Source organism: Callorhinus ursinus, unplaced genomic scaffold, assembly GCF_003265705.2.
Source record: "Callorhinus ursinus isolate GAN/ISIS: 27379988/994484 unplaced genomic scaffold, GSC_fseal_2.0 scaffold10, whole genome shotgun sequence".
Classification (NCBI taxonomy): Eukaryota; Metazoa; Chordata; class Mammalia; order Carnivora; family Otariidae; genus Callorhinus; species Callorhinus ursinus.
This window is the reverse complement of record NW_027397072.1, coordinates 77,167,320-77,181,808: the sequence shown is the minus strand read 5'-3', so window position 1 is coordinate 77,181,808 and position 14,489 is coordinate 77,167,320. Positions and strand designations below refer to the sequence as shown.

General features: G+C 48.6%; 1 protein-coding gene across 2 annotated transcripts in view; it reads right to left on the bottom strand.

Annotated features, from left to right (window-relative positions):
• The window catches only part of CNNM4 (cyclin and CBS domain divalent metal cation transport mediator 4), a 37,441-nt gene that overhangs the window by 9,476 nt on the left and 13,476 nt on the right, over window positions 1-14,489 (bottom strand). For both annotated transcript variants that reach the window (XM_073897801.1, XM_025868948.2), the window contains exons 2-3: window positions 1,247-1,390; window positions 753-887 (exon numbers count right to left, since the gene is read on the bottom strand). In XM_073897801.1, coding sequence (XP_073753902.1) covers window positions 753-887; window positions 1,247-1,390 — 279 coding nt within the window. The remainder of the gene's footprint in view (window positions 1-752; window positions 888-1,246; window positions 1,391-14,489) is intronic.

The following is a 14,489-nucleotide window of genomic DNA, read 5'->3' as shown; positions in this document are numbered from 1 at the left end:
GGGTAATACATGTAAAGCACTTAGACACATAGTTGGCATATGGAAAGTGCTTCATAAATGTTACCATCATTATTATCATTAGCACCATCATCGACATCCTGGCAGGGAAAATAGAGAATTTAGCAAGTGAGCGTTGGGAAGGAAGTCAGATTGGGGGGGAGGAAGGGAATAGGCAGGAGCTTTTCAAATCAATCACCTAGGTCCCCAAAGGGGCTTTGAGTCAGGGGTGAGAAGAGAGGAATGTCACTGGTCTAGAGGTGAAGCCCTGCTGGCCCCAGCGTGGTATGTGGCATGCAGGCAGAGAGGAGGGGGAGTGACGAGAACAGAGCTGGATTCAGGCTCTGAGGACACGGGTCAGGTAAGCGCTATGGGCCCACAGCATGTGGAAGGGCCTCTTCCTCCCTCCCCCTCCCCAGCATCCAGGGGCTCCCCAGTGCCCACCCCAGGTACTCCCAGTGGTTTTTTTTTTTTTTTTTTTTTTGGCCTCCCCCCTCTCCCAGTGGTTATTTTCAGAACTTGAATGCTTCCTAGAAGTTTGCAATGACAACCCATCAACAGAGAAAACAAACCACAGGGAGCACCCCAGGGATGGAGGGAAGCCGCCTCGCCCCCTTTCAGAGGCAGCCACGTTTTCCCTGCACCTTTCACCTGCCACAGCCCCTTGTTCCATGGGAGGAAGTAGCCAGAGGCCCAGAAGACCCCCTCCGGGACTGTATCCCACCAACACCTGAGGGCCCTCCTCTTCCTCTTACCCGTGGCCAGGAAGCGATGAGCAGCCAGAAGTAGCTGAGGTGAAATTTTCACCTTGAGCTCATTGTCAGCATCTTTGAAGGCTGAGAAGTCACGTTTGTTCTTCTCAGATACTCGCTTCCGGCTTCGGTTGTCCGCTGCGAGAGAAAGAATCTAGAACTGAGAACACTGTCCCTGATGCCTCCTGAACAGACTAGAACCTGCCCGCCAGCTCCCAGCTCTGCAGTCCCCTCTTCCACACACAAGCAGCAGTGTCTGCATCAAGGCGGGGTCCCTGGCTCGATGCCAAGGCACGAAGGCCAGGGGGGACAAAGGTGGCCTGCTTTCACTGATCCGAGGGGTGAGCCCGCTGCTCACCCTGGCCAGCGTGAGGTATCCAGTTCCTGGGCCTCAGGGGGCCGGGCCTCCCACATCCCTGCACTGTGGCCTTCCCACCTAGGGACACCCAGGCATGAGCAGGAAAGGGGCTCCGGGCAATGGAAAGACTGGAACTCACTGTACATATCCGACTCGTCCAGGATCTCAGACTTGATGATCTCCTCAATGACGTCCTCCAGGGTGACCAGACCCAGCACCTCATAGAAGGGGTCACCTTCACCCTCGTTGTTCACCTTCTGCACGATGGCCAGGTGGGATTTCCCTGGGTGGACGATGCAATGAGTCAGACAAGAGCAAAGGGCCCAGTCATGAGACACCGCCACCAAAACATTAACACATTTGGGGTCATGAGTCACTGGGGTGGGGTCATGGGTGTTTTTTTTTTTTCCCCTTTTCTGTATTTCCTGAAGTTTCTGCTGCAAACAGATACGGCTTTTATGAAAAGGAAAACCAAAAGTATTTTTTTTTTTTTTAATTTTAAGGCATTTCATTAAAGACCTTTTGTTTCATTAGAATGAAAATGGCAAGATCCTGCCTGGTGCCGTGTATCAGGGTCTCCTGAGAGTCCTGGAGAAGGGAAAGACCCACAATGACAACCTGTGGACAGTGAGCCATAGGTTGGAGATGTGTGTGTGTCAACTGTACATGGGGCTCCTCAGATGGCCCATGTTGCTCACGGGGCCTCCAGGGCCACTCACATTCCTTCACCCTGCACTCCTTGGCAAAGGCCCCAGCATGTACCCAGGGGCCGTGATACTGCCCAAGGCAAAGGCTCTCAGTTCCCAAAACCATTAACAAATTAGCCCAGGCTGTAATTAGGCCAGGCAAGTACTATAATTAGAGAAGGGCCACCCCTTCAACCTAAAGCAAGAGAAAGTCAGAAGGCAGAGGGAGGGGAGGAGGGACCCTTCACAGAAGCTTTGTCAGGGGGCCGGGGTGGGGGGGGCAGGGCTTTCCAGGCCCTCCTTCCGGGTTTCTACCCTGTTCCTGTGCCCCTCATCCCAGTGCGTGACAGGAGGGAGACAGCCGAGGCTTGGCTTGCACTTCAGTTTGGATGGAACTGTGTACCCCACACAGGGACACAGGTTTGGAGCGGCCTAAGGGGAAAAGCCCTGGGAGAGCTGAGAAGGTCAAGCCAGGGTCTCCTGGGCAGCTTCCCCTTCACAACCCAGTCTGAGGGCCCCATCGAAGGACTTCTCTGTAGAGGGCATTTTCCAAGGCTCCAAGGCCACTGCAGATCCCCCAACCCCAGGATGTGCTCCTCAGAACTCCAGAAAGGTGCCAGTTCTTAGGACCAGCATTTAAAAAAATAAAGAAGATATCAGCATGCCACATGTGATGGGGGGGGGTACTGTTTTGTGCAACTTTCACTATCACGTGCCAGTCACTGTGATACACTCATCTCCAGCTCTAAGTTGTGGTCAAAAAACTTTCAGCACCTTGCTAGAACTATGCACCTAGATCAGACCTAGACAGAACCATGGCTAGACTCGATCAAAGATTTTCTGGTGTCTTTTAGACGTGAGCCAACAAGAACAAGAGACCCGTCAAGGGCCTCCAGTGGGCAGCAGCTACTCAGAGCCAGGACCTTGGGGTCTGGCCCCCTGGGCCTCTCTGCTTGATGGAGGCTTCCCACCCAAGAGTGCCTTCTAAAGAGAGAAACAATGCTCTCCGTGGTCTAAGGCAGTCAGCTAAACTATGCCATCAGGTGGGAAACTTTTACCACCTTCCAGACTGGCATGCTCTAAGACCAGTAATGCCCAGTGTTGGGGGAAACAAGCGAAACAAGCATGCCCTCACAGGTCCTAGGGTTGGTGGGCAGGTAAACGGGCGCACTTCAAGAGGCCAATCTGGCAGCATGACTCAAAACGAAAGGTCCCTAACCTTGGACTCAGAAATTCCACTGGTAGGAAGTTGGATATAATCTTCTCCAAAGCAGGAAGACACAGAAGCAAAGAGGTTCGACAGAAGAACACTGTTTTTAACAACCTCAAACCAGTAACCACCTAAATCAATAGCAATGGACCAGGAGTACTGATGGGGGCCGCCACTGCTCTGGGGAAAAGGCAGCAGGCTGAATGGACAGAATGTGGAATGAAGCCCAACACAGGCTGCTGGTGGAAGAGCAAGCAGAGGGACAGACTGCATGGTGCCCGCTGCCTCTGCAGAGACTCGGGGTGGGGGGGGTTGCGGATGCTGAACTGCCCTGAAATGCACAGAAGAGGTAACAGTGGTCACCTCCCGGGTTAAGTAGAGCTTGGGGGAGGGGCCCTACTACCCCTTACTCTGGCTCCTTCTAATATTGTTCTATTCGATGGGCAGGTTTTACTCTAGAATTTTTTTATTTATTTATTTATTTTTTTTTTTAAAGATTTTATTTATTTATTCATGAGAGACAGACAGAGAGAGAGAGAGGCAGAGGGAGAAGCAGGCTCCCTAGGAGCAGGGAACCCGATGCGGGACTCGATCCCAGGACCCTGGGATCATGACCTGAGCCGAAGGCAGACGCCCAACCATCTGAGCCACCCAGGCGCCCTAGAATTTTTTTAATTGAGAAAAAAAAATCAGGGGGAAAACCAAAATAAGGGGAACACACAAATGGAAACCAGTGAGAGTCTAGGGTGAGCAAGGACCCTCTGTGCCTCAACTGGCACAGACTAAGTCCCGGGGAATGGGGTGTGTCTGAAGGTGGCTCAGTTAGCAGCGCCTTGCTCAGAGCCCAGAAGTCAGAGCCCCTATGCAGAAGAGACACAGCTTCAGTAACCTGAGAAAAACCTCCTCCTCCCCACCAAACCTCCAATTAACCACGGGCTCACAACAAATCCTGACACACAGTCACAGGTCGCACTGGGCCACGCAGCGAAAGGCTGGTGGCTTCTCTAAAGGATAGAAATAGCCGTCCTGCAGAGGAAATGAGCTGATTCCTTGAGCCCAATCTTGCCGCCACTCTCAGCCCTCTGGCCCTCTCTCTGAGGATCCTTTGTGTGTGGCATCAGTGGTGCGTGCGGGCGCCCTCTAGAGACAGGGAACTTGTAGGTGTCCAGACCCGGGACACCGCCCACAGTCCCTCCTGTTCGGCGGCGCGCTGAGAGCCCAGTGTGCTGGCGCTGACTGGCTGGCTAGCTGGGGCCGCCGCACACGGGTGCTGGGCCGGAGGACAGTCAGTTACCCTCTGCTGGCCCAGCCATGGGACTCTGAACTGCATTTGCCTTTTTCTAATTTCTCTGCCCAGAGGGGGCTTTTTTTTTTTTTTTTTTTTTAGCAGTTGGGTATAGAGTTTGGAGGGTGCGGGAGAGGGATGGGCCAGAGATTCTCCTCCTTGGCCAGAGAACTCTCTTGCCAAGGTCACCAGTGACCTCCAGTGGTGGGGTCTCATCCTCAGGCTGCAGCTTCTGACCAGGGGTCACTCTCTCCCACTTCCTGGAAACCCTCCCTCTCCCTGGCTTCAGGCACACAGCTCTCCTGGTGTTCCTCTGACCTCAGGGGCTGCTCCTTCTCCCTGACCTCTTTATGTGAGAGGGTCCCAGGGCTCAGTCCTTGGACCTGGTCCCTTGCCTCATGACTTTAAATACAAACTGTACATCAAGGTGTCTCAAATAAACACTTGGGGCCCAACCCTCTCCTGCATCCTCCAAACTCTGTACCCAAACTGCTGGCTGACAGCTATAGCCTGCTCCTCCGGGATGCCTAACACCTTGAACTCCACATGGCCCAATCAAGTTCCTGCCCTTTCCCCGCCCAGCCTTCCCCATCTCTGTCTGTCCAGTAGATCAGGCCATGCGGGAGTAAACTGCGCCTCCTCTGTTTCTCTACCCTTCTCTATCCAGCCCTTCCATCAGATCCCATCAGCTCTGCCTGCATCGGACACCTAGACTCCAGCCACTTCTGGTGGCTTCCACTGCTATTATCAGTCTGGGCCACATCATCTCCTCCTTACCCACACACTAGACTAGCCTCTGGTCAGCTCCCTGCTTTATCTTGGAGCCCGGGCTGGCTCTCAACACAGCAGCGAGAGGAGTAGTCAGGTCACCTCATGCCCCACCAAGTCCCTCCAAGTGGCTCCTTGTCTCACTGCAAGGAAAAGTCCCACCCCCCACAGTGGCCCCGGTCTCAGGGCCCTTGATGCTGACCCTCTCCCGTCCCTACTCCTCTCTCTCTCTCCAGTGCTCAGGTCAGCCACAGGCCTCCTTGCTGTTCCTCATACAAGAGGCTGCTCCCTTTGCCTGGCTTGCTCTTCCCCCACATAACTGGGTAGCTTGCCCCCGCTTGAGGTCTTTGTCCAAATGTGGCCCTTAAAACTGCGACCCCTCCTCCAGCACCCCAACTCTAGTCATTAAAGCACCTAAAATACATGATGTAATATGCTTATTCATTCTATTTGTCGTTTATGGCCCGTCTTCTGCTAGATTTTGAGCTGCATTACAGTAGGGGCTTTAGTCTGTGTCCCCAAAACTCAGAATGGTGAGTGGCATACAGCAAGTGTTTAATGGATGGATATTTGTGGAATGAATGACTCAGTTCACAGACATTTCCTTAGGAGAAATGTAATCAATGCAAAGGGGGAAAGGGGTGAAGACTAGAGAAGAATTCTTTTGAATTTTAGTAATTAAGAAGTTCCTGTAATTCAAAAATCATTTTTAATTTACCTTTTAAAATAAAAGAGCCAACTGAGGACCTATATTTATGATCCTCATCATTGTATGAAATTTAAATCTACTACAGAATTTTCATCTTAATGAGTTGCCTCATTTTATTATTAGTGTCCATTCAACTGGATAATTGGATTTTGGGGGTGGCTGGGATGAGAAACGGAACATGAAAATGTAAATAATAATTTACCCCAAAAGCTGAGAAGCCCCCATTTTTCAAAGTAGTCCTTGTTCGTAGAAAAAAGACTGAGGAAATACAGCAAAATGCTCATATTTGGCTGATCCATGTGAAATTGTTGATATCTGACCATTTTTGACCAACCAAAATGACAATTTCATATGATTAAACCTAAACGTATGGGGGGTTCATGATGGTTTGTTTTCTTTCTTACACTTTTCCTAAGAGAAATTCCAACCTTTCCATAGTCAATAGTATTAATTTTATAATCAGAAAGAAACACAACCATTAAAGTAACTTTAAAAAAGATTCTCCTACTGCTTCCCCGAGGGACTTGGGGCTTCTTGCACCTTTCAAACTCACGCACTGCTGGTAAGGGGCAAGCTGGCTGTGGGAAAGGAGGCACCTTGAAGCCGCCCTCCGTCTGCTCTGGGCCACACCTGGCTGGCAAGCTTGCCCACTCTGCCTTCATCGACCTTTGTCCAGCCAGGTCTCCTCCCAGTCAGAGAATGGCAGTGAGGCCTCTTTCACGGCCCTCTCACGTGGAACGGGGCAAAGAGTGAGAGGCCCCAAAACCTGACCTTCTCCCTCCACAACCCTTCCTCTCTACTGTCCACCCTCAGCTCTGCCTGGGGGTGGGCCGCTAGTACTCACTGCCCGCCCGGCCCCAGCTCTCCCTTCGCCCTTCACCAGCACTTGTATGGCTGTCTATGCAGTCGACTGGTGTCCAGCTCAGCTAGGCCTGCACTGTGACTTCACTCCTCTCCACGCTATACCCTATCCCCTGCCACCTGGCGCCTGGAACACAGCAGAACCCCACTCTTTGCTGGATACAGACAAGCTGGTCTCCAGGGGCCCCAGAGAGCCCAGTCCTCCGCCTTCCACAGTGCCCATCTTAGCAAACTGCTGTGTCCTCTCCCCCCCCATAAAAAACTTTATCTCTCAGAGACCTAAAGCACATTACAAGGTGCTGGGTTTCAAAGTCCACTAGGTCCTGGACAGGGCCCTCCCTACTCACCAGCTCCAGCTGCCTTTTCTCATGCAGAAGATCCAGAGGCCCCAGATCAGACATGGGATTCCCACTACCCAAGATGGTGTCCTGGGCATCTTCCTGGTTGGTCCCCCAGCAAATCCCAGCCCCCGACCTCCCAGGCTCCCAGCACAGGCCCTGAGCTCTCAGACACTCCCTTGGGGAGAGGTGCTGGCCTGGCTGCCAAAAGACAGGACCTCGGGCCATGGGTCTGCACTTGCAGGCGACAGGGCACCCTGATTTCCTGGGAATCCCCCCTCGTTCCTCCCTCCACCCAGGCCAGGGGCAGGATTAAGCTAACTATTAATAGTGCTGACCTCGACCAGCAGGAGGGGCAGCCCATCCCAGCAAGAAGACACAGGTGGGGGCATGCTTGGGCGTAGGCGAGGAAGCAGAGAAGCCCATCAGCAGGAGACACACCCCTGGCACAACCTTCCACCCCGGCACCCCTCAACAAGAGGGTGGGAGAGCTACACACAAAAAGAAGTTTCTGTTAAGTATCCCTAAGTAGAGAGGGCCAGACAGGAGGGGCAGGAGGTGAGCTGTTTAATCAATAAGCAACTTAAAAGAACACTGAGGAGATCCTTAATTTTAATATAAGTTAAAATCTACTGTAAGACCACAGAGAAGAAACCAGTGCAGTACTGGATAGAAAAATGGCATTTTTTTCTTCAGGATTTGGCAGCACGTGTCAAAATGGAAAATGTGCAAGACCTTGGCCTCAGCCATTTCTTCCACCTCTAGGAAAGACCTTAACACAAAGGGAAAACCCGGGCCGGTGTGCAAGCTGCGCCCAGGAGGGTCCATCCAGTGTGGTTTATGACACACTATTGCAGCCACTAAAAATCAGGCTGATGTAGACAGAAATTTATTTAAAGAGACAGTGGTTCACCATTTGCGTAAAGCAAAAAGCTACAAAACAAGGCAGTAAGTGAACTACGCCAGTTTCTTCTGGTTAATGCATTTTAAAATCAGCATATGTTACTTTCTTGTTTTTACATTTACAATCAAAAAGGATAAGAATGAGAATGATGTCTGCGGGGGGGGGGGCGCCTGGGTGGCTCAGTTGGTTAAGCGACTGCCTTCGGCTCAGGTCATGATCCTGGAGTCCTGGGATCGAGTCCCATATCGGGCTTCCTGCTCCGCAGGGAGTCTGCTTCTCCCTCTGACCCTCTTCCCTCTCGTGCTATCTCTCATTCTCTCTCTCTCAAATAAATAAATAATCTTAAAAAAAAAAAAGAATGATGTCTCAGGGCACCTGGGTGGCTCAGTTGGTTAAGTAACTGCCTTCGGCTCAGGTCATGATCCCAGAGTCCTGGGATAAAGTCCCACATCGGGCTCCCAGCTTATCAGGAAGCCTGCTTCTCCCTCTGACCCTTTCCCCTGTCATGCTGTTTCTCTCTCTCTCTCTCTCAAATAAAAAAATAAAATCTTTAAAACAAAAAAAGAATGATGTCTCATATTGAGGGGCGGGAGAAAGCAATATAGTTGGTTCATTGCTGACTTAATAGAAGAAAACACACCAAAAATATTCACATTCGGAGTGGTGGGAAAAGGGGGCCTTTCATTTTTTAATCATTTTCCTCCTTTCTGAAAGTTTCTACAATAAATTTATTATTTATTTTTACATTTTACTTTTTTAAGATTTTATTTATTTGAGAGAGAGAGAGAGAGAGAAATCAGAGTGGGAGGGGGGGAGAGGGCAGAGGGAGAAGGAGACTCCCCGCTGACCAGGCCCCTGGGATGACGACCTGAGCAGAAGACAGACGCTTGTCCGACTGAGCCCCCCGGGCGCCCTACTTTTACACTGTAATTACAAATATGTTAGAGCTTTCTGCACCTTGAGTTTTACACTGAGCGATGTCACTGGAGCACCCAACTCCCTCTCCTTCCCCTGTGGAGTGTCCCACTGGTGGATGCCAGGGTGGATTCAACCCTCTCCCTTCTGCTGACGGACACACACTTGTTTCCAGTTCCTTCTACCACAAACAGTGCTGCCGTGAAAATCCCTGTGCTCCGTCATTTGATGCATATGTGAGATCCCGATACATCTACAGCTGCAGAGCTACTAGGTCAAAGGGTTTGTGCACTGGCCAAATCTGTCCAAAATCTCCCAACTGCCTTCCCTGGTAGGGCTCCCTGATTTCCACTCTCGCCAGCAGAAGTTATATCCGCCGGCTCTTGATTCGTTCCTTAATGCCTGATACGAGGCTAAATACACAGCAGGTGCCCAATAAGTAAGCCATCAATAAACACAGCCACCGTAGCTGGTCTATATTTTTAAAAGGAAAAGGAAAATGGAAGGCAAAACAAAAAGGAAAAAACTGAGTGAAGCAGGAAGAAAAAAAGGAAGGAACAGGAGGACAGCCGCAGGGAAAAGAGAAATGGAAATGCACACACTGCAGCCCAGTTGCCAAAACAGAAAAGCATTTCTAGAGACTTACCAGGAGACTTGCCCAGCCATTCTGAGCAAGATAACAACACAGCCTGACACTGCACGTACACACACAGCCCAGACGTCTGGGACCTTCTAGAACAGGGTCGCCAAAAGGGGTATTCATCCCAGACTCCGTTCACATTTATTTGTATTCCAAAATAAATAAGCGACTTTAGCTTTTGTTTATACACAGACTGACAGTGGGCTCTGTCCCCACGGGCAGGGGCTCCTGGCCTCACTCAGTTGCTCTCCAGCCAAGTGAGAGGAGCTACAGATGAGGTGTGCCCAGTGACATTGGTTTACAGATTACGTTAAGCACCTTTAGCCAAATCAATGTTCACAAAATGGACCGTCGCTTAACAAGACCCCTGCAAGGAAATCCCAGAGTGAAGGGAACACAGGTAAAGCAAGCACGGGATCTACAAAGTCCAGAGCGGGTCCTCTCCCCACCACCAGCCCCCTGTCAGTCAGCAGGCGGGACACCAGTAGCGGGGCGCTGAGGAGTGGTTGGCCAAAATAATTCAAAATTGTCAAGAAAACGATTTGAAACACAGACTTAAAGCCGCCGTCAGTAATGATGAAGCCCACCACAAGGGTACTCTGTGCCTTGAGAAAGTATTAACATGAAGTGGAAACTACTAACAAGCCATCTTAAAATAATGATTATTTCATCTTTACATCTTTAAAAGTTTTTGTGTGTGGGTTTTTTTTTTTTAAAGATTTTATTTATTTATTTGAGAGAGACAGAATGAGAGATAGAGAGCACGAGAGGGAAGAGGGTCAGAGGGAGAAGCAGACTCTCTGCCGAGCAGGGAGCCCGATGCGGGACTCTATTCAGGGACTCGATTCAGGTGCCCCAAAAGTTTTTGTGTTTTAGAACATATGTGTTACGGGGCGCCTGGGTGGCTCAGTCGTTAAGCGTCTGCCTTCGGCTCAGGTCATGATCCCAGGGTCCTGGGATTGAGTCCCACATCGGGCTCCTGGCTCAGCAAGGAGCCTGCTTCTCCCTCTCCCTCTGCCTCTCCCCCGCTCATGCTTTCTCTTCTCTATCTCTGTGTCTCAAATGAATAAATAAAATCCTAAAAAAAAAACACATGTGTTAGTAAAACAGTATGTGTATACAATTTTTGAATGAACGGAGGTACAAATTTTTAAAAAACGTTTTTTTCTAATAGGGTGGCATGAACAAGAAAGTCTGGAGAGCTCCCTTTTGAGCCCTGAAGGTGGTGGCCAGACCTTCATTGTCCCCTCTCAGAGGAGTTACCCGGGTGCCCCCTGAGGGCCCACCTCCCCCCCCCAAGCTATGGAACAGTGAGGGTGAGCATGTTCTGGGGAGGGGGGCCCAGGCATTATCCCTCGCACATCTACTATTCACGGGAGGAAACTGAGGCTCAGGGAAGTCCTGTCCAGGATCATCACACTGTGGCGGGGGGGGGGGGACTGGGATTCAGAAATGGGGCTTCTCTAAATAATATTCTTTTAACCCAAGCACCCCAGGGGTAAAGCTGTTGACAAGCGGATGTCAGGAGACCCTAAGACTGGTCTCTCACCCAGGGACAGGGCTTCATGCCTTTGATTTTTTCATTTAGCCAGCAGTCTCTAATTTTTTCACCTTTTATGATGGAAACTATCAAGCATCTACAAAAGTACAGGAAATAATGTAATTACACCCTCAGGGCCCTTCACTGAACTTAAACAATTAACAACTACAACTCCTGCGGCCCATCTTGTTTCCTCTTCCCTCCTACCCACTTCACTGGCTTATTTGGAAGCAAATCTCAGATTTTATCTGTAAACATCTATAAGTTTTACAGGCATTTGGGTTAGTATCTCTAAAAGATAAGGACTCTCACAACGCAGACCACAATAGAACACAATACCGCATCTAAATATGTAATTCCTTAAGATCATTAACATCAAGTGTTCTAATTTCCCCAATTTTCTTATAATGATTTTTACACCTAATTTGTATATATAGATGCATATTTTTTTTTCTGATATTGCTAACAAAAGTGCAAAGAACATTAAGATCACTTATAATCCTGCCTTTCAAAGACAACTACTGTTAACTATTTTGGGTTTTTTTTTTTAAATTAGGTAATTTGTAAATATTTCACATTCTCTCTATTTTCCCATGTCATAAAAACATTTTTTAAAAATTGAAAGGCCTCATAATATTTCATTGTACACATGTGTAAATAATCCCAAACCCCACTGGGCTCTTAAATTGTGCCCCCGCTTTGTTCCATTATGAAAATCTTTGTAATAAATATATTTGGTTATATCTCTGTCCTTCAGATACATTTCTAGCAGGAGAATCACTGGGTCAAAAGATAGGTTTGGGGCTTTAAGTTTCTTAGGTTATCTAAGGAGTGAGGTCAGATCTAACGCTGATGTCTTTGTTCTCAGGGATGTGGAAACCTCTCCTGGAGGACACAGCCAGGGGCAGTGCAGAAGGCAGGGAGGAACACACAGAACAGAACTAGAGCTGTTTTGTGCCACCGAAGAAAATGAAGTGGAGAGAAGGTGCTGGCCCGGCTGACAATGCCTCCCTGAGCATGGGAAGCGCAGGGGCAAGCGACCGATCAGGAGGTGCCAAGGGGGTCCCCAGCCATCCGTCAGCACCACCAGCCTCCTTTCGGACTTTAGACCCTTACAGCAAACTGCTTCCCCCTTTCCACCTGTCCTCTCTTCTCAGGAGCACCTCTGGCCTTGTCCTTTCTTATCCTGGCTCCTGGCCATCTAGCCTCCCACCCTAGACCCCCACCCAGGAGGAGCCCCTTCCTTATCATGCCTCTCTGCTCAACTGCTTACAGACTCAGAGCTCCCTTACTGCCCTGGGAGGCACCCATTCTTCGGCCCTGTTCATGCAACCAGCTAGTAACCTACAGAAGAATCGATCTAAAAGATGGACCATTATTAATGAGCCCGCATGTCCCATGTTTGTTTGTCACAAAGATGTAACAGGAAATTGTTAAATGCTTAGCTGACTGACATCAAAATACATTAAGTCTGGGGCTAGCTTTCTAATTAACTAACCTAGTAATCCTCTCCCCATCACAAAAGGAAAAAAAAAAAAAAAGAAAGAAAACAAGCATTTTTTTTTTTACCTTGGTGAGCCCCCAATGGTAACTGATAATCACATACTGTGTCCAAATGTTTACAAACTATAAAAATCATCCTAGACCTCACATCCAAACCTGAGAGGAAGAAAACCTGCAGCAACATTTGGTTTGGGGCTTATACTGTTCAGGGGAGGAGGTGGAAGAGGGCAAGAATATTACTTGATATGTTCAAACTTGCTCAGCCAAACTGGGCTATTAGTTAGAAGAGGAAAAGGACTTAATTACTAAACAATTATTTTTCCTGCCATAAAACAAAAACCAAAACCCTAACAGAGATATCTTGTAATGTCTTCCTCGGTGGTTGGTTGTTTAATGGCTGGAAAAAACAGTTGTAGACCTCTCTCTCTCATGAACACAGATGCCAAAATTCTAAATAAAGATATTGGCAAATCAAATCCAATGATGCGTAGCAAGGATCATACATCATGACTAAGTCAGGTTTATTCTGGTTATGCAATAAATGTTTATGGGTGAACATTCAAAAATCCATTGGTATAATTCAGAATAAAGGCGATAAATCATTCAATCATCTCAACAGTTATTTAAAAAGCATTTGGTAAAATGCAACATCTACTCATTATAAAAACTCTTAGCAAACTAGAAAAAGAAGGAAACCTTTTTGATCTGATAAAGGAAATCTACCAAAAAAACACAGTAAAATCTTACCTACTGACAAATTTGGAAAGCTTTTCCCTGAGACCTAGAATGAGGCACCAGTTCAACACCATCCTAGAGGTCCCAGCCAATGAAATTAAGCAAGAACAAGATATAAAATGTACAAGGTGTAGCAATAAGTAAATAAAACTGCCATTGTTGGGGCGCCTGGGTGGCTCAGTTGGTTAAGCGACTGCCTTCGCTCGGCTCAGGTCATGATCCTGGAGTCCTGGGATCGAGTCCCACATCGGGCTCCCTGCTCAGCGGGGAGTCTGCTTCTCCCTCTGACCCTCTTCCCTCTCGTGCTCTCTCTCTCTCTCATTCTTTCTCTCAAAAAAAAAAAACTGCCATTATTCACAAGCAACATAATTATGTGTAAACAATCCAAAAGAATCTAAAATAAACTATTATAATGAGTGAATTTAACAAGGTCAATGGATTCAAAATTTATATACAAAATTTACACTATACAAAAATTATCCATACTTGTGTTGTATTATAAAGAATACATCTGGGGCACCTGGGTGGCTCAGTCGGTTAAACGTCTGCCTTAGCTCAGGTCATGATCTCAAGGTCGTGGGATTGAGCCCCGCATCAGGCTCCCGGCTCATCGTCGGGGAGCCTGCTTCTCCCTCTACCTCTGCCACTCCCCTTGCTAGCACTCGCTCCCCTCCCCCCCATCAAATAAATAAATAAAATCTTAAAAAAAAAGAAGAATACATCTGGACTCTGGCTCCCCGAATCCCTTGGAATTTCCTGCATAAAAGAAGTGGCTTTGTTATCCTAATGAACAACTCCAGGTGGGCCTCGAGATAACTTCAGGGCAGGGCTGGTTACCAGGAAAGCCAGAACTTTCAGCTGTCCTACCTCCAGGGAAGGCAGCGAGCTAGGCACTGAGTCCAATCAGTAGCCAGTAACTTAATCATTCATGCCCAGGTACTGAAATCCTGATAAACTCTGCACCACAACTGGGGAGGGTGGGGAAGGAAAAAAAAAAAGACCCTCTGGACCCAGAGCTCAGTGGAGCTTCTCACTGTAAACACAATGCCGTGCCCAGAGGCTGACACACCCGAACTCCAGGGGGAGAGGACATGAAGCCCTGCATCCATGACTGTTCCAGACCTCATCCTATGTGTATCCTTTAAGATAAAAAACTGCAATCGGAAGTGTAGCACTTCTCTGAATTCTAGGAGTCATCCTAGTGAATCATTAAACCTGAGGGGGGGTTGCAGGAACTCTAAATTTAGAGCCAGTGGGGGGACCTGACTTGTGGCCGGTATGTGAAGTG